At 41.0% G+C, this 24806-nt stretch overlaps 1 protein-coding gene across 3 annotated transcripts in view; it reads left to right on the forward strand.

The window, feature by feature from the left end:
- GRID1 (glutamate ionotropic receptor delta type subunit 1) overlaps positions 1-24806 on the forward strand; it is a 493423-nt gene that overhangs the window by 390199 nt on the left and 78418 nt on the right. For all 3 annotated transcript variants that reach the window (XM_062580143.1, XM_062580144.1, XM_062580145.1), the window contains exons 7-8: positions 6127-6288; positions 7577-7696. In XM_062580143.1, the coding sequence (XP_062436127.1) occupies positions 6127-6288; positions 7577-7696 (282 nt within the window). The remainder of the gene's footprint in view (positions 1-6126; positions 6289-7576; positions 7697-24806) is intronic.

Below are 24806 nucleotides of genomic sequence, written 5' to 3' on the forward strand. Positions count from 1 at the left end.
GCGGTGGCTAGAAGCAAGTGCTCCCAGTTTTTGATTTTTAAGGCCTCTGAAACCTAGCCTGCACCCATATTCATCTACATGTGGTAGAGTATGAAACAATAACCTTCTTGTATTGTATTTTGTGATTCCTGTATTATCTCTCATCCTCTTGCCTGACCCTTAGCAGTGCTCGCTTCCCTTTATCATAGATATCATAGAATCATAAGGTTGGAAGGGACCTTTGGAGGTCATCTAGTCCAACCCTCAGCGTAGCTCGAGCGCCTCCTGCCAGAGGCGCGCGGGACGGTGGGATTTAGCTGTGCCAAATTCTCGAGACGCTTAGCGAGGGAAGCCGATGCCTGCCGCCGGCAGGCTGGGGCGTTACGGGTTGGCTCGGGCCTTGTGTTATTGTTGATGTGTTCTTAGAACACAAATTGAGCAAGAAACCTCTCATAATTATGATAAATACTCATAAGAGCTGAAGGGCATCGGGCATTCAAAGAATATAAATTGTAGGGAGGGAAGAGAGTGGCGTGAGGTGTGTAGCTCGATACAGAGGGGAAAATTTTTAAAGGAGTAAAAGCTGGTTATCAATAAAAAATGTCCGAGTGCAGCCTTGCGAGGAACTCTGTGGAAGCCCCGTTGTTCGAGACACTTAAAATTAGTATGGACAAAGCACTAAATAATACACCAGTAAAATTCATTACTGCTAGGGAGATTGACTAAATATACTAGTGAGATCTCTTCCCTGCGGTTTTATGAAAATTGTATTCAGGCGTTCATTTGCCTCAGGAATAATAAATAGCCCGTTGGAAGTTTGAAGCTGACCTTTGAGTCTTTAATGAAAGTTTGTTTTCAGACTCCGGTTTCCTCGCGAATGCCAGGCTGCTGGCTGAGGTTTTGTTCTCCATGAGCAATGAAGCATTTATTTAAACCGTGCGCATCCGCAGAAAGTCTCGCGATGGGATCTGCAAACCAATTTAAGAAAACGGAAGAGGTCTCTCGCTGTCAGTCTCTCCCCCGGCAGCCTCCGTGTAAGCGTGCTGGTACACCGCAAGCGCGCCGCCGGCCTCCGCCGCTCCTGGAGAGACGCGGGCACGTCCCTGTGCTCGGCGCTGCCCGGACGTGGAGGGGAGAAGCGGAGGCCAGGGCAGGGGGTCTCCCCCCGGCGCCGGGGCCGCGGGCAGCCCCGGCGCCGCCTCCGTCTGCTCGGTCCTGCTTCCAGCCGGTCGTCCCAGCGGCCGCGTCTGGCCGGGCTTCGGGCTTTGTGGGCAGCTCGGAGCTGCCCGGGGGCATGGTGCGGGGTCAGCCGCGGTGCCTCGCTGTCCTCCTCGAAGAGCCTGTGATTAGTGCTTCTGAAGGAGATAAGCCTTATCGCAGTGTGTATTTTTACAAGCAAAAATGCACTGGGAAGTTTCCTGAAATTAATGTAAAAATCTCAATAAAATGTCATTTAATAATATGCTTAAGGAGAGATTTCCATTCTCATTGAAAATTTCTGCTCTGCCTCTACTAGTGCAGAGTGGGTTTTTCCTCATTGCAAAATAAAGATCCCTAATGTCTGAAATAATTTTCAGAATATATACCAGAACATGCCTAAAATTACTCACGTACAGTGAAAACTTGTTAATGTACTGGGGAAAGAGTGGTGTTTTCTAGCTGATACTTCACAGAATTACAGCTCTTATCGATGGTGATCATTCTTCTAGCAGATGGGTCAAAGAGCACTTCATTACAGTTTTAATACCTCCAGCTCTCACAGCTCTTGGCAATCAAGAGGAATGGAAAATTACAGTTTCTTCTTCCTAAAGCACTTCTATTTTCTAATCTAGAAATTTTTGTTATATGAAAGGGAATCCCCGCAGGCAGATACGTGTCTCCTCCTCCTCCACTCCCCCGTGCACGTATAAATAGGGGCAACGAGAAATGTGACAGAGCTTGGAAAACCCAATGGAAACGATTCCGCTGCCTGTGTTTTCCCTCCTGCTTTGCTTCCAGTCCTGAGTGGTGCTTGAGGACTACTTTCCAAATATCCTGTTTTCTCTTGCTGCGGACAGCAAGGGTGGAAACAGGGCACAACTGATCTCTTCAGTGGCTCAAAAATTTGCTTTCGCGGGTCATTTTTGCCTGCCGTGGGGGTTTGATAGTCAGCTGAAAATTGAAATCTGTGTGTACTTGCAGTAACAAGCGCATACAGGCCTCATCCGATGAACCCTTTTTGCTTTCACAGCATCACTGTTCTGGAGGTTGCAGCAAACTCGTGGTGTTGCAAATGCAGCCTGCTACCTATGCAGGAGGTTTTGGGGAAAGCCATTTTTCTTCTAAAATACAGTGACTGATGATGCTCTTGACAGAGCTTTAAGTATTCAAGTTAATAGTAGCATGTGCTGTGAGCAAGGTTGTTACGATGACCTTGCTTTGATGAAGCTGCAAAGGCCTGTGGAATTTTTCATATTTTAAAAGGAAAAGCGTAGAAAATAAGGGAAACAAAGAAAATCATCGCATCGCTGGATATTCACTAATCACTGTGAGATTAGGCCAGAATTTGTGTCTTTTCTTGAGTAACTTTTTATCTATAAGAAAATATACACATGGGAATGAAATCAGGTAAAAGCTTGTATGATTTAGCAAAGAGAAATGTATTTAAGAGGTTTAAGTATTCATGCTTTTCTACCTCAAAAAGAAATTCAGAAAAAAGGAGAAGATAAAAATATAGCTTACACTAAACAGTAGTAGAAAAGAGCATAGTCGCTTTTTGAAATACTGTTAATTCCTCGTACAGAACAAACAGATTTAGTCTTTAACTTGCTTTTCCCTCTCTCTGACTATGGAAATGACCAAAAAGCCAAATGTGTAGGTTTGAAGAGAGCTACTATAGCTGTAGTTCAGCTACTCTGTCACTGCACTCCTCAGGCATGAGCTTAGACCTAGTACCTTTCTTCTGTTTTCTGGCATAAGCTAGTTCCCATTTGGGGTTAAGCAAAGACTTTCACTCTCGCTGTTGGTGTTCAGGAGCTAGACTTTCCTCCGTAAGCTACACAGGAGCCAAAGGATGTTATTTTCTAAGTTACCAGCATGTTTTGGGTTGTTCTTGATTCTTTTCTACACTTCGAAGAAAGGTACCATTGACCTACAGGACTAACCAAAAAATGCTATAATATAAGCATCCTGCCTTCTCCTGTTTTAAATAAACTCAGTGTTTATTCACAGAATTTGATCACTGACCAAAACCCAGATGCTTTATTTGAGGCAGATATTTAAAAGATTTCTAACTTTAATTGGGCACATTTCTGTATTTCTTGCTAATGTTGACTTAACTAGCAGAGTCACCAAACAAAATGTCAAGAAAAAGGTTGTTTTTGTAATAACACAGATCTAGCTTCAATTGTGAAGGTTTTGCAGTTGGGTTTTTTTCCTAGCTTGCACGTTTTCCAGTTTAAAAAGAAATGTTGATTATGTGAATAAAATCAACGTATTCTTCCGCTGAATATTGACTCTGCAATGTAAAACTGAGTAATGTGTATATACATGTCTTTTTTACTAGAATAAACACTCAGATTATGATTATATGAAAAGAGGTATTTTGCTGATGAAAATTACTGTAAAGTAATTTTTCAGAGGAGGCTTGTGGTATAACAGGAACAGGAGCAGTATATGGAGTATGGTGCACACAACCGTCTTTCCATGGCAAAAAATAACTTGCTGTATCGCTTGTCTGGGTTTTCTTCTCTCTTCATGCACATCTCCAGACAGGAGGAAATAGATTGTATGAAATTCCTCTTGTGTGGACTCTTTCTTGCTGTCACTTAGTTTGTATCTTTATTTTCCAAGGCAAATAATGAGAGAATGGTGATAAAAGGTCAGTTATGGTTCAACTAAAGTGTAGGGAGTAGCTTGATACACAAATGATTGTTTTGTTTTGCTTTGCAACATAGGGTATTTGAGTTGGGTTCATGGTCACGTTGGCCAAGATCCTCAACCAGTTTTCTCAAGCGTGCAGTCCAATATAGGTGGAGAGCTTCGCAAAGATCTTAGAGGTCTTCTCTAAAAGCATAATGAATAGGCAGAGAAGGAGAAGCGGTGTGCCCAGGAGGTGTGGCAGGTACGTCCTATGGTTTGCCCTACAGTTCTGTCCTGGCAAACTAGGAAACCTGTCTTGGGAAGCGAGGCTGCAGAAGCAGCGCTGCTCTGCGGCTGCTCGGGGCAACTTCACAGGAGTTATCAGTTCAAAGTGGGGGTGTGAAACGAACTCCCGTGGCAAGCTGCGAGGGCCTGCCTTCCACTGTGGCGCAGAAGAGATTACATTTTTTCCTTATGCGTCTAAAATCTCTTTCTAAGCAAGCAGGATTTTTCTGCTGAGACTAGCTTAACACAAAAGAAGTGAAGTGCCCTGCTGAATAATAAGGATTCACTTGGGTGCTTTGTTTGAAAGTTATTCAGCAAACATCTCAAAGTAGGGAGACAAATGCAACTGAGCCGAGGAGACGTAACACAATGAGAGGCTTAGCTGCTGGGACTCCTATCATTAACTCTCCTAAGTACTTACTTTTCTTAAAAACAGAGGATATCTGGAAAACCACTGCTTTGGAAACTTATCCTTTTAAGAGGATAAGTATTAACTGGATAAAATACTGAATATGAGGGATGTGAACTGTTTGAGGAAGACTGAAGAGAAAAAAGAGGGAAAGACCACCGTATTAAAAATTAGTAATGCCATATGGGAGAGGTTCTCAGTGACAGTGTTCACAGATTTTGCATTGCAAAGAGGCAATAAAATCCCTTTCCATGATTAGTCCCTTCCAATTCTTGTTAAATAAATGAGAATCCTTTTCTGTTTATATTTTGTTTCGATGCTTTTGAATTGAATTTTTGTTTATGTATTTTTGTTAATATTTATTTATTCCAAAAGTTTTTTCTAAGCGACTAGATTCTAAATTTATGCTGAACTCCAGATCATGGAACATTGAACCTTCTGTTTCTAAAGATTAGGACCTGAAGATGATACTAGAAGTTCACTTAAAGCCGGTGATGGGACAGTGATATATGTTTAATGTTTTCACGACTGAGTGACATTTTACAGGAAGTTTACAGTGCATTAAGTTCCAGCTCTAGACCTCTTCTGGTCTCCAGGCACCATCTTCTCCAAAGCCACAGAGAAATCCAAAGTGTAAATGGCAAATTTGTGGATCACTGTGGCTAAGGCCTTCAGCTAGGATTTTTTTTTTTTTTAAGTCTATGTCTTGCAAATGAGCAGAAATAAAGAAGAATGACTGTGATCTCTAGGAACTGATGAACAGTATCAATTTTTTTTTCAAAAGAGGTATCTCAGTCAACTTCCCCTGTTTAAATTCTACCACCTATGTGGTACTACTGTGTGTTAAGGATCTGATCTTGTAGTAGTGGCCATGTCTTGGTGTGAAAAATTAAAGATATAGTTGAGTGTTACTAATATGTTGTTAGTACTAGAGCCTTTCTCATCAATTACTGCCCTGTTTCTCTCTCATGTAATGTGAAGAATAAGGAAGCTACATTCAATAGTTCCACAGAAATAGAACAATAACCAGTCTGTTCTTTATATTTGGTTGAGAGAGATGATGAGAAAAAAATAATATTGTCGTTTATCCTGCCTCTGTACTAAATATATGCCATAGTAATATTTTCTGGTAAAATTCTTTTTTCGCCTTTTGCTATTTTTTTATGCAAGAAATTAGCAAGAATATTGCTAGAATAAGCAAAAAGCTTAAGAGGTAAATTCCATTTCATCCTTTTCTCCTTGCTGAAATGACTGACACGGTAACAGTCCTTGTCCTGTATTGATGGATTACCATACTTCTTCCGTCTCCTGGGTTTATATTTGGATTGGGATCTTTTAAGTCTTTTTTGTACTGCATTGCAGTGGCATAGGTAGTGCACAGGCAATCAAGTGCACTACAGTCCCTTTGCCAGAGGAGCCCAGGTGCCAGGCTGCAGGAAAGAAGACGGGAGTGAGCACTGATACCTGTCTGAGTTGCTTTGACTGTCGAATGTGTCAAACACGCTAAGATTTAGTTTTTACTTCCATCTTTATTTTTGTTTTGTTTGCTTTCTTGTTTTTACAGTTTCTTTGAAAAGATAAATAAAGAGGTTCGCTGTTGTTGCTGTTTGCAGGTTTCCAACCTGTACCTGTACGACAGCGTGCTCATGCTGGCCAATGCTTTCCACAGAAAGCTGGAGGACAGGAAGTGGCACAGCATGGCCAGCTTGAACTGCATGCGGAAATCCACCAAACCCTGGAACGGGGGACGGTCCATGCTGGAGACTATTAAGAAGGTGAGAATAAAAAAACCCACTTGTGCAAGCAATTGAAAGAGTGGTTTCAGTTCTACTTGGTATTAGCTTCTGTGAAGGTTTTTGACCTCTGTTTAACTTTTCTTTGATTTATTTCAAGCAAATTATTTACAACTACTACAAATTACTTACAGTCATTAAACAAGCAAATGATTTATTACAATCAAATTACACACACTGCTTTGTTGCTCCAGTAGTGTGTGCTCTCCTCCTGTTGCTATCATTGCTACCTACTGTAGAAGTAATGTGATTAGGAATAGGCATAGAGATTGATGTGTGTGTGCATCGTAATGATTTCCCCAGCAGAAGAACTTCACTAGCTTATGGAGTCAACCAGCAATGACATTTGAGACTTACGTTCAAGGTACTGCAGCTCAACTAGCTTTGTAATTTATCCGAGTATCTTTAAGTATCTATGTGTATACTGGAGTCCAGGAAAAAAGGCATGTGATGTCAATAAATTCTTATTAAGAGTTAACACTGACGGTGCATTGAATTACTCAAATATTGACAGTACTGTGGCTTTGCAGGTGCATGGTAACTTCTTCTGTGAAAGATATCTGTTCAGAAATATGAGGAGAAAAAAGCACATTTTTTTTTTAAGTATACTTGCTTAAGCAATTCTTTAGGAAAAAACAACCTGTTTATCATAATCATCATGTAATGATGAATGTTCTGCTTTAGTGAAATGATGTGATTTGATCAGATGTTATGTTGTGCTCTGACGAGTCCTTATGACACCGTCTTTGGTTTCCTAGTTAACTCAATATTTAGTGTTACTCCAAGCTGCTTTGCTGCAACCCCAAAGTCAAACTTGGTGATACTTTTACAGCTAGTTTTAATAATACAAAACAAACAAAAAAATTGTTTTCCTTGCGTCCCACTTCATAGCACAGAAGGCATTACTCTTTCCTCTGGACCAGGAGATCATGCCTTTATTTTCGACCTGAGACCTGCCCTCACCAGCTGTGCCAAGAAAGCCATTGCCTCAGGCTCTACCACGGTCCCTCCTGCTTTTCTTTGGCATCTGTCTTGGTGAAGGATAAAGACCTGGGTATTTTTGGATGTGTCAGTGTGAAATTAACTTTCTCAGAGGAGTAGCTTTTTTTTTTTTTCTGAGGTTGTGTTTGAGCTGTTGAAAAACCTGCAACTGCCAGGTTTAAATTTCCTGTAAACATTTGCAAAGCAATTTGACATATCTTCAACAGAAAGGAATGTTTATAACAGCAAACCTGTTCTATTCTAAATTTTTTAAAAATTGTTTCCTTAGGGCCATATAACTGGGCTTACTGGCGTTATGGAGTTCAGAGAAGATGGCGCCAACCCTTACGTTCAATTTGAGATACTGGGCACTAGCTACAGTGAAACATTCGGCAAAGATGTGCGGAGGGTAAAGATATGCTGTTTTTTTCCTCTCTCTTTTTTCCTCCCTTTAAATAATACACATTTTATTTCACAGGAGAAAACGCTCTAAGAATGAGTTAGTGCTTTTGCTGTACCAAAGTAATTTACTATAAAAATAATATTTTCTAATTTCTTACACACTTAAATCTTGAAAGCTAATTTTATATTGCTAAGCAGGAGACTTGCAAATTGTTCTTGCATGTGCAGTAACAATAGTGTCATAACAATAATGTAAACATAAAAATAGAATTATGTAGCCTGATGTTTTTTAATGTAAATTATGGTATAATTGATATAACTGACACTTATCTGACTAAGGATGTTAACTGAAACTGTAAGTTACCTAAACATACAGAGACATTTCAAAATAGAGCAACTGTAAGTATTTTGGGGGAAAAAAGCCCTAGAGAAGGTGATTTCAGCCAAGGATGACATACCAATGCTAGCTGGAGGAAAAGAGAGAGCCCACGATTAGAAGACAGAGTAGTTTCATAGGATCATGAACATAAATTATCATGGTCTGAAGAGGCTACCTAGGACATGTTCATATAGAAAAGTTACGCCAAAGAAAAACGCAAAACTCTAAAATGCACAATTAGCTTTTGGTTGGAACCCAACCTACAAAGTGTCCAAGCAAGGGTGGCTGTACTGGTGTGTATGGTTGAAATACTAACATTGCCAGTATATGGTCAATGGTACCTACACTAAGTGGAGTTGAGCAAAGAGACAGAATTCCAGGTAGAACTGAAGTTTATCAAAGTTGCCATTTGTTTCTGTGTTTCATTTTGATTTGCTTGAATTACACCAGCCTAGATGGCAAAATATCAGAGAAGTTGTCTATACATTATCATCTTAAAAAGTTAAAGCTGAGATTCTTTCAGAGCCTGATTTTTAGGCTGGCGTGAGGATTCTGGACCAAAGGCTTGCAATGGATATTAGGAAAACAACAGAAGGAAGAGAAGCATTTGAAATGCATAAAACTGCAGGTCATATAATTGAAAAACCTCTCAAGAAAAAATGTCTCGAAAGACTTTAGATTGACCAGGCCTCCTCCTGTATTGTCATAAGAGGGAAAAGACTGTTTCTCAGTCCACTTTACTTCATGTATAGAAGTTCTCTACTGCAAATGAGGAGGTCTCACTTCTGAAGACTAACTGAAAGATGAGAAATTAAGGTCATTTTGGAGACAGTGTTGTGTGTTTAATAAAGCAGAGTTGGCTTAGGAGACCTAGGAAGCAAATCAGGTGCATAAACAGAAGTAGACACCTGAGTGTGTGCACAGGCATGGATAAACACAAGTATTGAGTACCTCGTGAGATGCTGTGGAGTGTCCTGCTATGTTTCCAGCTGCCACTCCAGGAGAGCATGACTCTGCTGTCAGTGCTGTGTTATCCTGGCAGATTTCTGGGATACCATGGAGTAGCTTGACTTTTGTTCCATATGGATAGAAATTTCCCTAGTGACTTTAAGTCACATAATCACTTTGTGCTTCGATTTCCCTTTCAGCAAAATTGGTATAATTACCAGTTAGAAGAGGTTTGAGGCTTTAGAGGGAAATTATGGTGTGTGAGTATACATTATTACTTTTATTAGGATGTGCATTTCATATATGGTAGCACATACACAAAAGCTCTCACTTCGGTATGCACAGGGTACACTGACCAAGAGGGGATGTAATCCAGATGTGTGAAGTGGAGGTGTAACTAAAATATCACTCAGAAGAAACAGCAGGGCAAAGAAATGGGGAAAATGACTAACATGACTAAGTTGATACTGTACAGATCATTTTTGATTCTATACTTACCAATTTAGCATGAGCTTGTTAATATAGGAAGGCTCTTTGGATGTCAAATGCAGAACCTTATACAGTTCCAAAAATGAAAGGGAATATAATTCTGAATGTATAAAAGCTGTTAGTTGTGGAATACTACTCTGAGCTAAAAGGAGGTTCTGAAAGTGATCCTTTTAGCCTAATAGGTGGAGAGAGTAAAAAATCAGTAATGTGCTAGAGCACATACCCAGGAGTATTTAGAAGAATTTGGAAAAGGTGATATTTCTCAGAGCAAAGCTACCGCTGGAGCTACTGGAATTCAATTATTTTGACAAGCTGACTTTGTATTATTACAGCAAAGATGTGTTACAGCTCAGAAGTACTTCTAAAAGCCCAGAAAGTCATACTTTTCACCTTTATATTACTTAAGTAAGAGATCAATTCTGATTTATTGTCGGTTGTTTCCATATCGTGATTTTTTCAGATTTAGCTGTGGAGGGACAGAAGAGCAGAGGACCTCTGTGTGGTTTTCCTTTCCTCTTTATGGAGAGCTTTCACAGCTATTCATCCCTGCCCTGATCCTACAAAAAGCTTCACACTTACAATCTGTTCAGGGTAGAGCAAAAGAATGTAACATTGAGTATTAAGCCTTTTAGGGATGCCAGTCAAAAACTAATATATCATAAGACTCAACCTCCCTTAGAAAGTTTCTCAGGGAATCATTTCCAGCAGAAATCTCCTGGGAGGAGGTCCAAGGAAGTAACCTCAGTCTGGCAGGAATTCACAGGACCTTTCTGGGGAGACATCTTGGTGCTCCTCAGTTGACTTGGGATCTGTTTTTTCTGCAGGCAAAATTGTATTTTTCATCCCAAACCAGTGTGATACAATTACGAGATACTTTCCTTCTTCTGTATGCCCTCTCCTTCCTTCCCCAGTTCTAAGGCTATGTTTTTGTGGCAAAGGGAGATAATGGCTTTTGTGGCTTTTGTTTGTTCTGTTTTCCATTGTTTGAGAAGACTTTAGTGAAGGGGAGACTACAGAGAGCAATCTTAGTCATTTGGTTTAAACATAAAATCTTTACATTAAAAACACCTTTTGAGAAGCCAAGCTGTATTTCCAAAACACTAGCATGTAGGGTAAATCCCTTAGGATCTATCACCTTGCTTTACAAAGAACTCAGGTGATTGCCTTCTGCTCACTGTGGGCGAGTGGAGGTTGAAAGCATGCTGTGTTCATGCTTAAAAAAAAAAGAAAGAAAGAAAAAGAAAAAAGAGAGATCAGTGTGATGGTTTAGCAGGGCATTTTAAAATTGAAGGATAAGATTTTCAGAGAAACTGGAAAGTGTTAAATGCCAAGAATTGATTATTTCCAGTATGATTTAAGTTTCTAAAGCCTATAAACACCTTTAAAACTACCAACCTGAGCATTTGCATATAAAGAAAAGAGTTAACTAGAGATAAGAGATATGGGAACAGTAAAAAGTAGAAAACATAATAGAACCTGCTGGAAAAAAATAAGCTAATAGCTAATGCTAATGTCTAATATGCTAATAGCTAATGTCATGCTAATGTTTTAAATAAAAGGAAATTTGAGAGACAAAGAATGAAAGAAATATAGAGGAAGTATAACTTGGAAAAACAAGATAAAGTGGTACAAAGTGTTCAGGTGAAGCCTAAGGAGCAGCTAGGATGTAGCTAATTGCCTATTATGCTCAAAGTCCTTTGAGACCTTTGAGGTTTTCATTTGTAGCTCATAAAAAAAAAAAAAAAAAAAAAAAAAGTCTTTTCATTTCACCTCCTGTGTCCACCTCCCGTGTTAAGGATGTCTGCATCAAATTCATCACCAGTCCTAGTTATGGTAATTGCAGGGTTATGCATCATCTAATGCTCTAGCTACGAATTTTAAGAGTTACCAGCAAGCCTGTTTCTTTCTGGTTTAATTTTTATTTATTTGTCCTTTAGTCATTTATTTTTTATCTACAAGGATAAGAAAAGCCTCTCTGTTATTTGTTATTTTCAATGTCTTCGAGCTTAAGCTTCCTGAGCTGTCAGTTAACTCCTAGCACTGCCAGTGGCTAGGTGATGATTAACAAGTTACTTTGCACTGACTCATCTTCCCGTCGGTAGTATGGAGTGAGGGCACTTGCCTGCCTTGTAAAGTGTTTTGAACTCCAATGGAAAACAGGACGATAGCAATACTATCATCAGTAAATTGAATGAATCATAGTATTGAAGAACCATATATTCCCAAACGTAGGAGAGACTGTGATCCCTTCAGGGCTTGTCTGCAGTGGTCAGTGGAGAAAAGTGTCCTGCTCTCACAGGACAAGGAACCTGGCGTGGGAAGGGCAGTCGGGACTGCCATCGTTCCCTCCCCAGAGGACACGTGTGTGATTAATCGTTATTAATGCAAGCCTTGCTGTAGCGTTCTGAACATCTGAAACTGTTCGTATTTCTTACATTTCTGCACTGGAGAGAATGCCACGCAGAAATGTATTTTAATAATGCAGTGGTGAGAGAAAGATAAGGGAGTCAGGACCCGCTAACGGAGGGAGCTAATCCTCGCGGTCACTAACTCGCAGTGAACTCTAGGGCTGTTAACCTATTTTCTTATCATTTGTGCATGCGTAAAGAGGGTGCAAGGGCCATGAACTGCCTGTGCAGGGACGTGATTAGGCTTAGTTAATGCTTGTAAGGAGCTTTGAGATTATCTTCATCATCATCATCCTTGGCAGCAAGATCTTCTGCAAACCTGAAATGATGATGTGTTTTAGCATTTTTTATGACAGGGATCATATTTGCTCTTTAAGCAATTTGCAATTGTTTCCCAGGCTAGCTGGAACAAAGGCAGAATTAGCAGCTTGCACGCATGCTGTATTTCATAAAAAGCATTCTGTTCAAAATGATGACATTAACCATCAGTTATTCATTTATGTCAGTTTATATGTTTTCATTTATTTTATTTTTTAATTAGATTTTATTGAAATACAGTCTGCTTCATAAACACTCACACTTGTTTCCTTCAGGACTTTTGAGGCAGATTGCAGAAGTTCCTGTAAGTAGTTTTCTGATATGCTTCACATTTGTTGAAATCCCATTTTTGAAATCTGATGAAATGATTTAATGCTGATTGTTACCTGTAGAGGGATTTCATTGTTGTCATGATAAGAAATCCTATGCTTTTTACATATTTTTTGGGGAGTCTGCAGTATTAAGTGCTTTCACCTGTAAACCAAGTTGCAACTTATGCCACTAAAAGATTATGAACCAAAGATAATTATCTCAGGTAGTTACTACTGTAATTGAATCAGTTTTATTCATATGGAAAAATACCTAAATAACTTGCCTTAGTTTAGCTGTAAAACAGATACCTGCCTCCTGTTTGAGCACTTCATAAACATAGACTGTGATATGGTAGTTCGGTTTAATGGGTTTTGCCAAGGTCCCTTTCAGCTAAAGGGCAGGACTGAAGTCTTGACTACTTGTGGTCATTAAAGACCCCCTTACTAAAGGGAAGGTGTAACAGCCCTCACATTCTAGGGGAAATGTAATTTCTTCATATTTACATTTAGTTTAACTTTCCCTTTTCAGCTTAAGCTGATTGAGCGTCATGGTAGGGTAATTTGGAAAAGCAGTATTGTGATTCATGCCATAAATGCTCTAGATTTTTCTTCAGTTTGAGACTGTATTTTTCTCAAAGTAGTAAACTTCCTTCATTTTTAGCTGTGAATTTCTCTATAAGGCGGATGTAAGGAGTAAAAAAAGAATGTAAATTTCATAAGTTGAATTATTCATGGTGAAAAATACAGCTGTGCATGTGTGTGCACATGTGTGTCCATGATCAAATTTTAAACCATGGAAGAATGCTATAGAAGAGATATGATGAGCCTGAGTGCTCTTCCTGAAATGAAGTGGGGGCCTCTGTTTGCCTGAGTTCTGCAAATTACTTTTTTTTGCACGTGAAGTATTTTATGTTCGGTATACTTTCATTGTGAAATTATAGCTGAATTACTACACTTGCTCTCTGAAATGTAGATAAGCAAGTTCAGAAATGTTTTTCATTTGCAAATATGTGACACACAGTTGTTTTTAAAGTATTTGTCGTTTTGTTTCCTGGTTTGGGAAAACGATTGCCGGTGGGACCCATACTATTGCGTAAACTTTTTCTTGTGTTTGCAAAGAGGAAATGCTGTTTATATTTGCAAATATATCGATGTCAAGCCGGAGTAAAAGGGATGTCTTGCAGAGTTTGGCTGGTATTCCTCCAAGCATGAGTTCTTGCTGGTGTTCTCCTTTGCAAGATCGTTTGTCTGTTTATATGACATTTTTTCAGCATGAAGCTTGAGGCTAGATTTTAAGAAGCAGCTGTTTCTGAGTTGTGAGATGGGCCAGGATACCTACAGCAATTAAGACGTTTTGCTGAGGTTTCCGCAGCCCCCGTGCACTGCGCGCTGTCCTTGTGGGCTTGGAAATTCCAGTTAGTCGAAAGTCAAATATTACATCAGACCTAGCAGGTCATGATGAATCCTGTGTATAACTTTCTCTTTTATAACGCATATACAATATTGCATAGAACTAGGACGTCAGGCATTGTTAAAATCAGCCTTTTAACAGCAATGACATCTGTAATTATGGAGTTTCTAACCAAGCTCCTATAATTTATTGATGGATCCTAGGAGAGTATTCAGAAAGGGATGAAGAGAAAATCACTTTCCATAGCTCAGCTTGTAAGGAGCTCTGCAATAATAAGCTCGTGTGTGTGTATGTGTACACATGAAAAAAAAGTTATTTCTGAAAGGAAACAGGGCAACTTCAAGGTTTTGTGAACTTAATAGAAAGAAAATAAGAAAATATTTGGAAAATGCTTCAGAAATTATTTTTACATTTTTGGAAACCTAAAGACAGAGACTATTTGCTATTCCATTTTGTACAGCATCAATCTGGAAGAGGAGCAATAAGCCCACTGCTCCAGAATAAAGAACGACAGTTTTTTATGATTTCTTGTATTTCCTGCCTAAGGAATCATAAGTCTTTGAATCATGACTTTCTCTTAAAATCACACCAAAACCGAAAGAATTTTCTGTGGGGCATCAGACTTGCTCTTTACCATAGTATCTACTTAGCAAAATCAGACTGAAAGATATAAATGATGATACCAAAATGCAAGCTAAGTCATTTTAACTAACAAATCAAATAGACGTTATCTTGGCTTTTGTAAATACATAAACTAAGGGGATTCTAGCATCTCCTCACTTCTAGCCTGATTTCAGTGTCAAGGACAGTTGCAAGGACTGTACATCAAAGGAGACCATGCTCAGTTTCCTTTCTGTAGCATTTGAAATGAATTTAATTCTTCTGTGTGTTGTTGTTGTGTTACATCATCTGGTAAACTGGTAAAAAACATGTTTTATGAAGTAATCTATTACATCAGCAATATTTTTCAAATCCAGGTTAACTATATCCTGGATATAGTTACCTTTTTATTGCTCTGAAATATCTGGTGACAGATTGACATTTAAATGAATATAGTTCAATTTATTTGTTCATCCTACAAAATCGTAGTTGTGTTAAGAAAAATGAAAAAAAACCAGGTTTTTATTCATTCTTATTAAACGAAATTAATAGAAATAAAAGTTAATTATAATTCTGTTTTTGCTTTCCTTTATGCTATTTCATGCCAGATGATACTAGCTTTACATCAGCAAACATTTTCACACACAGATTTATCAGAAGACAAGTTTAATGGCAAGGTGCCTTAGAGGCTGGCCCTAACGGAGAACGTGAGGGACGTGGAGGTCGCAAAGTGCCGTGAACTCTCTGAGTTGCTGCAGCTTGGTTTCTTAACTTCATTATGTTTTAAAAAGGATAACCTCAGTGCCTCAACTTGCTGTTGTGTCTGAGTTCTGGTTAAACCTCTTAGTCTGAGCCGGCCAGGTCGCTGAAATGCCAGTACTTGGCAGAGCTTGCCTGTCGCTGTTCCAGGGAATCGCTGGCAGAGCCGCCTTGCAGTCGAGGACTTTGGGCTTCCAGACCACCCAGGAAACAGTCGAACAAGCATTTAAAGCAGGAGCAATCTATAATCGCCGTGAACCTGTGTCAAACAGAGTTATAAAATATGCCTGAATGGGTTCTGCGGTATCTCTGGCGGTGCGGGTGAGCCAGAGCATGCAGGTTAACGCGCACAGATGTCACGCGATTAACACGTTTTCGTCTTCTCCACTTTAAGGCAACATGCTTTTCCTGGAATGGAGACGATGCCAGGGGTGGATAGTAACCCTCAAAACGAAAGGTGCTTTTTGAGCGTGCCGCCTCTGCGGCAGGCGGTCGTGTCGTGGGGTGTTCGTGCTTGCAGCGTGTTAGCGAGCGCGAGCCGTGAGCGTGCAAATAGAACGCCCCCGCCGCAGGTCCGCTCGCGGGAAACGCTTTCAGGTTGCGTACTGGCAGCAAAATATATCTGTTTTAGTAATATTTAAATGTATTTAAGTGTTTTCCAGCATAGAAGATGTATGTGAGCAGAGAATAATAATAATTAAAAGTGTTAACTGTGTTTAGAGCCGATTCTCCGTATGTTGCCGTAGGCTGAAATAGCTATTAAATGGAACAACACGTTTGTATCCTGCTTAAAATTAGATTGGGGGGAGAAACCCTTGGGTAGTGAGGTTTGCCAGAATCCACTGTGGACGGGGATTGTTGGGAGCGATTTCCGGAGGCGGGCGCTCAGAGGGGTCGCCGTGTTCGCCCGCGGAAGCCGCGCTGTGGCCGCTCTAAGCGGGAGGCGCGGTTGGCACCAGGCTGGGCGGAAGCCGGGGCGGAGGCGACTTCGTAGGTGGCAGGATTCCAGGTCACGCTGGGCCTCGAAGATCGCTGACGACCTGCGGCGACAGCCGGCTCTGAAGCGGGGGCTCGCGCACCGCGAGGAGCGGCTGCGCCTCGCCGCCGCGCTGCCCGGCTCCGAGGGCGCCCGCTAGCTCAGCCGGGGCCGGCGCGAGGCCCGCGGCCCTGGTGGCCAAACCCGCTTTTGCGGTCAGGATTCTCCCTTGAACAATGAAATAGCTGTCCTGAAATGGAGTTGCGAGCTGCAAACGCGTCCGTTTGCGCCCGGGCTCCCCGCTGAATCCTCACCAGCAGGGTGCTGCGGGGCGCGAGGTCCGCAGGGGGCCCGAGGGTTCTGCCTGCCGGCTGAAGATGCTGTGAAGCACCCGGAGTGGTGCAAATCTCTTCGCTTATTCGTTACTAGCTTCTGCGCTTTGCTTTGGGATCGCCGGATGAAGGATGCTGTGTTCATGTAGTTCTCCAAACGTATGGAGTAAATCTCTTTGAAACAGAGTACTTCTTTAATGTAGTGGAATAGTTACTTTAATGTAGGAGAACAGCTCCAAGCTGCCAGCAGCTACTTCGCGCAACAGTTTCTCTTCTCCCTTGTGCATTGCCAAGTCCTGTGCAGTTTGCTGGTGAGGCCTGAAGTCCTCCCAGGTATTGGGCTTTGCTGGAAAGGGGATGCACTGGGAATGGCAAATCCGGGGAGGAGCTTCTGTTATGGTGGAGGAAAAATACGTTGCTGCTCATTGAGCCAAGCAGGCAGTCAGATGCAGGCTTTTCTTTAGGGAAAGAAACTGCATAAAAATATTTAAATCTGTCATCAAAGCTCAGTTTTCTCAAGTATCACCATAATCAAAAATAAATGGGCTGTGGTAGCAAAGTCCTCTCAGCCAGAATAGCCACGAGGGCTTCGCCCAGCGCAGTGCTTGCGGGGGGCCCTGGCTCCAGCTGCTGAGGAGGTTCCTGCGCCCTCTGGGCCGGTCCTCCTGCCCCTTCTCCCAGAGCCACGCAACACCGCGAGGGCGAGCGGCGAGGCAGATCCTGCCTCCCACGCGCGCTGTGTTCCGGGGCAGCGTGGCTGTGCTGCGGGTGCTGATGACTCTTCCGTGTTACCTGCCTACCAACAGCCCCAGGACATCTCATCCACGTGTCAGATTAATGTCTGGTTTCTGCAGCTCGACCTGCTAGATCTACCTGTCTTATCTATAGTAACATCTCCAATTCTTAAGATTTTATCCACGGATAAAATTCATTACCGTGTTGTGAGAAAAGTGGGTGTATTTTAAAATAAGCGATTGAGATGATACCGTCTAGAAATAGTATCTGGCTGATACCAGTTCCTGTGCGCTACCTTCTTTAAGAAGCGAGGCCTGTTACCTAAATATATACAAGGTTGACAGTGCAGAAATAGGTATTCCTCTGCAAAGCAGGCTAAAGCTTTCCAAATACAGCACTTGGGAAGATAAGTAACTGAATGAACTGCAGCAGTTAGACCCTGGAGCCTTAGCAAACCGAAAAAGTAATACTGGCTAAGTACAAGAATTGGCAATTGCTTATATGGAGGGGGGAAAGGGGTGGGGAAAGCCAATGTGCAGCAGCTAGGAGTGTAGATGCTATTTCATACTGTGAGAACATTTCAGTTTGGGGTAATTCTAGGGCTATCTATAATGTCCTTAAAGCTTCATGTGCAATTTGTTCTGTCATAAGATGAATAATATAGTGAGGCATAAGACAGCAGGTGCTGAGCAAGATTCCTGTATCTGTCTGTCTGTCTGTCTGTCTGTTGCTATGCTGAATCTGAGCTGAGCACTCTCTCACCCGCTCTGTTCTCCTCCAAGGTCCCATTCAGTGCTAATCTCCAAGGCCAGTGCAGAGCTGTCTGCGTGTCAGAAGCATCTGGAGGTTATGCTTTGGTTATACCAAGAGCCGCTCAGATACGTAGCTATGTCATTATTCGGTAATACATAAACCATGTAGTTGCGTTATGTTTTCAGAAACCTGCTAGTATAGTATTGCCATCCTGATAGAAAAATGCTTTAAAAAAGCAAATGTCAAGAACATCCAGTATTGGGATTCCTGGAGGATATTCGCTAAGATGGGGAGGAATACCTCTGTAGATCAGGTGCGAGGTATGTTTTTGGACTTAAAAATGTTCCAGTCTAGGTGTAACGAGCACTGCAGCTGTTTCAAACTCTGATTAAATTAGTCTGAGGAATGAGGAGGGAGAAGCTCACTTTGATGTTGAACCTGAAACTTTGTTTTGTTCTTGAGACTACCAAAATTTAACTGAAAGATAGCACAATTTCTGTCCCTTTCCTTCCTCTCTCCTAAGTTTTAAAATAAGTAATAGAGAATGGGACATTTCTTGATAGCTTTTCTGAACTTGTTTTGTTCAGAAGATAATTTCACAAGAAATTTTAAGAAGTAAGTTTGTTACTCTGTATTTTTATTAGGGCAAGTGAAGGCAAAAGAGAACACAAAACTTACTTTGTGAGCATGTGGGGACTGCACTGAGCTTTTCTAATTACTTTTCATTAATGCTTATTGGGTTCTGAGTGTGTGGAGGTGGACTTATCCTTGAGAGACTTGCCAAAAAGACATTTAGCATCTAGAAGAGCTTTTTTTTTATTTGAACACAAATAAGAACACAGTAACCAATGAAATGGAAAGCAGAGACTTGCTGCATGAGGTAGCTTAAAATGCAGGAGTTTACTCTGAACATCCCCTGCTGCCCACAGTACCCATGCAGTCTAAGTCCTCTCTCTAGGGTTGCTCTCAATGCAGGACCTTTCAGTGGCTTTCTTCATTACAACAAAATGCATAGTCTTCTCTGCATCTCAAAATAAATCTCTTATCATCATCTTAGGGCTTGTCTTCTCCTTCTCTTGTGCACATCCCAGTTTCATCCTGCGAGCTCCTTACTCTGCTCCCCATGAGCTTCTTGCTGTCAAGGATGGTCAGCCACTCAGGGATGCCCCCATCTCCCCTGCTTCTCCAAGCAATTTGGTGTGGCCTGGTATGCAGCCTGGAGCAGAAGGATTGGTACCTTCCTCTATGCTGCCCAGCCACAGCCTTTTAATAGAACAGAGCATGCCATTATGTAGTGAAAAGGGAGATTAAATAGATGCCATCCATTCCACAAATCAATATGGCAAAGTAGAATTCAGATCAATATTGCTTTACTCTGTGTTTCTCTATTCCAAATCTTGATGGAGGATTTGGGCAAAGGCTAATGAATTGTTCCAAGATCTATAACTATGTGATTTTAAGTGCGATTTGATTTCATAAAAATGTAAAGAAATGCCCAGTCCTAAATCTAAGAAGAAGGGGGAGAGAAGTTTTCATTTATATTTCCATTATTTATGTAATGTACATTTTGCTGTGGGTGGCATTACAAGATTTCTGAGCATTCTCAGTTTTGCTGTGTCAGCCATAACTTGCCATTTTCATAACACTTTATCCAAGATGACTCCTATTTGAGAGTTTTTAATTATCCATATGCCATGATATTCCTCCGTTCCCACTCCTGCTTTGAAATAATCAAGATGCAGTGCAAAGCAGTAATTTGTTGTAGCTGGAAGAGAAAAGAAAAAAAAAAGAATAAATGGGAAATATAGATTGGACTGCTTTTTGTTAATATGTTCAGCTTTTGGTGAGAGTCAGATTTCATAAGGGAAAGAGTTTAAATTAGACTACAGAGGCATTTTTCAGAATTAATTAAAATTCTAAGGCATTAAAGAGATCTGACTTTAGAACAATTACTGCAATTATATTAGTTTTCCAGTATAATTTATTATGATTTTTCACGATCATAGAAGAGGGCTTTCAGCAATGCTAGCACTCTGTTTTAGCAAGCATGCTCTAGGCAAAATATCTCTGTAGCAGCATCCTTGGTGCTTCAAAGTGGTACGTTATTGAACCAGCCGAGGGAGTGGGGGCACGCAGCATCCAGGGGAATCCTGTGCTTTCCCCATAGCTGACTTTGTGTGAGCATTCAGGGGAAGTTCAGATCTTGAGACACCACTCTCGGACATCGCAGGTCTCCCTCTCTGCCCTGCTTCTGCCAGTATTGCATGATCCAGTCCAGAAAGACCATACCAGGGCCTGAGGCTGCTCCTGATCAATGAGCTAAGGACAAGATAGTTTTTTTTCATCCATCCTCCTTTGTGTAAATGCATTACTAGGGCCACTGTTACCACTTCAAATCCAGCCACTCCGCATGCTCCCTATCACCAAAAATAAACATTAGCAGTGAATTCCAGGACATAAATTGGGACATCTCTTAGTTCGCTCTGTCTTAGTTCCAAAATTCCTTTAATTTCTGTAAGCATCTCAAAATGAAAATGCCTGACAGCACAGGAAATGGGGCATAGACCCAAGGGGCAGAACAGTGCTCTGTGGAGGAGGCGACCGGGAGCGCGGGCAGCTGCTTTGAGCAAGCCCGGAAATCTGTGCGCGCAGTGATTAGTGAGCGAGGGACCTCCTGCTGGCCTGCAACCTCAGCAAGCTGACAAAGTCTGCCGAATTAAATACTGACTGGAGCGACAGCAACGCGACCGAAAGCCGAGGCAGGTCTGGTTCTGCTGTGTTCCTGAGGTACGTTTATGCTAAAGCGTGCCTCGTCTTGGGTACCGCAGGGTTTCTGTATCTCGGTATGCTGAGCTGCAAACCCAGATGTTCTCTTCTAGTTTGTCGCTGTAAGCCATTAGCATCAAAATGCCGAGTCTTTAATTTTGAATCGTAGAAAACGTTATATAAAATATGCAAACTCACACATATGCATGTATCTGTAGATTTCACTGTAGCACACCACAATCTGCTTTCCTTCTTAGTCATTTGAACAAAAAAAAGTCATCAAAAACATTTGTTGTGGGGGCATTTTGAAAGTTTTATGTGGACATATTTAAAAAACGGGGGAAAAAAAGTAACGGTAAGATTTATTATTTTACTTTGATGTGCTGACTAACCCTGTCAAAAATACTGGCCTTGCGAAACAAAACACGCCCAGTGGAAATGCAGAGATATGAGAAACACAGAAAAAACCTAATGGATAATAATCCTCAATAAACCTGACAGCTGATATCAATACTTTCATCAGCTGTGTACAAGCTGGAAATATGATTGTGCTTTCCAGACTATACATTAGGACATAGGTAGCTGTGAGGAAAAGTCTTGCCCAATTTGTCTCCATGATGTTTTAAAGACAGTGGTGCGACCTCCCTTCTCGTGCTCCAGGCTAGCCTGGGCGCCTGATGGGAGCACGCAGGGTGCTCAGCTCCTGTCCTCCTTTCCGCAGAGCACCTGGGCTCCGGCACCGTGCTGTGCTGTGAGTATGGAGAGAGGGCTAATCCGTATGTAGGGAAAATACAGACTGGGCTAGTGCATGAAGAGGTAGGTCTTATTGAGATCAATATCCTAGGTTGATTCCATGCAGAGACCAAAAAAGTTTCATGTAAAAGATGAGGAACTCAAAACTATATATATATATATATACATATATATATATATATTTTTTTTTTTTTTTGCAGTAAAGGGCTTACGTGGGCATCTGTTTAACATTAGACTCAACCTGTTCAGTCTAGAAAGCCTGAATAAAAGTCAACCTATTTTCATAGATAGTAAGCAATTACTCCTGCTGCTGCAAATGGTGGTCATGGAGTCCAACTTGTGCAAGCAGGGGTCCCATTTGTAGAAAGGATCGCATGTAAGATAACCTAGCTAAATGTGCAAGCGCCCTCCATCTTGTCCTCTGCCTGCCGTCTCTTTTGGTAGATGCTTTAAACACTTCTGATTTAGTTGTCTCATCACCGGGCGTACACAGGCCTCAGATGAGAGGTTATTAAAAACATGAATATTCTATTTGTGAACGTATCTCAGATTCTAATTGATAAAGCCTACTTTATTAAGCATTAACTCTCTTTTAATTATCTGAAAAAGAATGCTCAAAATCATGATTTTTTCCCCCCTTTGTAAGTATTAAATATTCATAAATATTAAATATTGATTACTAGCTAGCTGGATTTAGTTGTTTTTCTCACTACTGCTACTGCTACATCTTTGTAGCAATAGAATCTGCTTCACTCTACCTTCAAATACATGAGATCTTGATATGCCTGCAGGTCTTTCTTTTTCCTTTGGAGATTAGTCTGTCTTGGAAGTGGATTTTGATTGGATCTTCTTGTTCACTGGTGGTCAAAGTAGATCAGTTGCAGTGACAAAAATGTTTAATGATAAGTGCTATATATGTAGCTTTTCAAAACTATTATGCTGTGTTGCTTACGTCACGTGTGATAGGACTCCACAATATTCTTCATGGCCATGCACGACGTTGAAAGGATCCGTGCTGGAGGTTGTTAACAGGGTCGTCCTGAGCCGCAGGAGAACAGCGTTCCCGGGCCAGCAGAGTTACTGCCTCCGGGCAGGGTTATGATGCTGGGCGAGGACTGGCATCGAAGTTAGCCGGGCAGGGTGGTCCTCGTGTACGAATGCAGCTACCCAGCTGGTGGCCCAGCTGCGGCAAGGTATCGGCTATCTTACGTACTGAGGATGCTGCTGGGAGGCAGTGAACGCTTGTGTTAAATTGTTCAAACAGAGGACAGCGACAAGTTGCTCCTTGCGTTAAAACGCGGGGCGTCCTCCTTGTGCGCAGACCGTCTGAGGCACGGCAGTGTCCCCGCAGCGCTGCCCTGCCCCGGCCCGGCACGCGTAAGGATTCGGGCCGTAACCTTACACTTAGCTTAACCGCCTGTATTACAGCGTGCGTCGCCCATTTGTGCCGCCCTGGTTCCTTCCGAGCTTTGCTTTCGGCGCTGTTGTTTCTCTGTCCTCAGAGCAGAGGTATGTTAATGCGTGAAGCGAGCTCACTTCTATTGGGATAAATATAAGCTGCCAGCAACTATTCCCTGAAAACTCCCTTGATTTCCACCTTCCCTGAATCCTGGAGCGTTGTGTCCTTTGAACAGTTTTACCTAGCGTGTCTTAAACTGCTGACATTGTGAACTCAGCTGTTACATTTCACACCAGGAATGATTGAATAAACGTGCAAAAAGATTAAGGCCCTTTAGGATGAAAATCACTATACCACGATGATTATCCTGACTGATGAAATTCTGAACTGCATGTGGTTCTTTTTTCTTCTAAACAAGAAAAAAAAAAAACTATTAAAGCATTCAGACATTACAAATTTCAGATGTGGTTTCTTTGGAAATAAAATAGCAGACGTCTACCGCAATACGGTTTTAAACAATCTTTTAACTTCAGGACTTTGTTACATTATGCCCTCAGGAACATATTCTTATTATAATTATGATCCTAAGGATATATTCTTGAATAGTAGCACTTTTCTATGGTAATAACACAGTAGATGTTGTTCTGAATTGGTTATTGTTTAAAAGCTTTTACCAGTGTGAGGTAGAATGGTCCAACATCTTTGAAACAGGATACCAACTTTGGGTTGAATCAAGAACTGTAATAAGGGAGAAACACGTTCTTAGGAAACGCATTAAAAATTAGTAGGTTAAAGATGAAAAGACAGAAATTATTAATAAGAGTTTTTCTTTCACTACCCAAGAATAGTTTCCATTCATGCTCTTGGAAGTTGTGTGGTTAAAATTAAAGGATCTGTTTTCTCATCGTTGTTCTCCTGCCACCTTTACTTTAATGACAGTGAAGCATATCATAAGGTCAGTTTTATAACTAGTGGGGTTTTTGTTAATATTCAGGGTAGTTAGATGAATAGCTCTGCATCACAGGTGAAACAATTATTCTGTATTCTAGAACTTGCATTGCAGGCCATGCTTCTTTTTTTTCTTTTCTTTTTCTTTTTTTTTAATTTCAGTTGCCTCTAATTTGCCTTCTTTGGGATTCTTAGTTTTCCTATGAGAGTCAGGTTCAAATTTGGCAATATAAGGAAATACCAATAATCTCCAAATACAGAAAAGTGCATTCATTGAGCTGATGTTTTTGGCCTTGCTAATAAGGAACCATGTTTAAAAGATAAGTATTCTTTGCACTAATGTGAGTTTGAAAACCCATAGTGGATAAATTTCTGAGGGAGAGTACCTGGCTGAAAAGATTTGGTGTAGTAGAAATGTTGTTTAAATTTTTGTTTTTAATTCAGAACTTTGGAATCGTGTTTTTATCACTTTTTTCTTTTCATTATGATGGAGCAATTTAAAATGTAAGAGTTGACAGTAGATAATATCTGTGCATAAACATTGAAAGCAAAATGAGAGTTTGCCAAAAAATCTTATCTCTCAGCTTTAATATGTATCTAATTCCATGTTTTGTAATGTATATGTAATTTTGAAGTCTAATTTCTACATAAAATTATATATCTATTATCTGGTAGCTAGGCAACTCTTCTAGGTTTTGAGAGACCTACATGGAGAGAAAATATCCTGTCCTTGTCTCTTGACTCCCTGCCCAGTGAAGTCTAGAAGGAAGAAATAGCTCATGCATTCTCAGCTGCTGTGGCAGCCCCTAGGAACAGAGGAAGGTGACTAGAT

Source organism: Rhea pennata, chromosome 7 (genome assembly GCF_028389875.1).
Source record: "Rhea pennata isolate bPtePen1 chromosome 7, bPtePen1.pri, whole genome shotgun sequence".
NCBI classification, from domain to species: domain Eukaryota; kingdom Metazoa; phylum Chordata; class Aves; order Rheiformes; family Rheidae; genus Rhea; species Rhea pennata.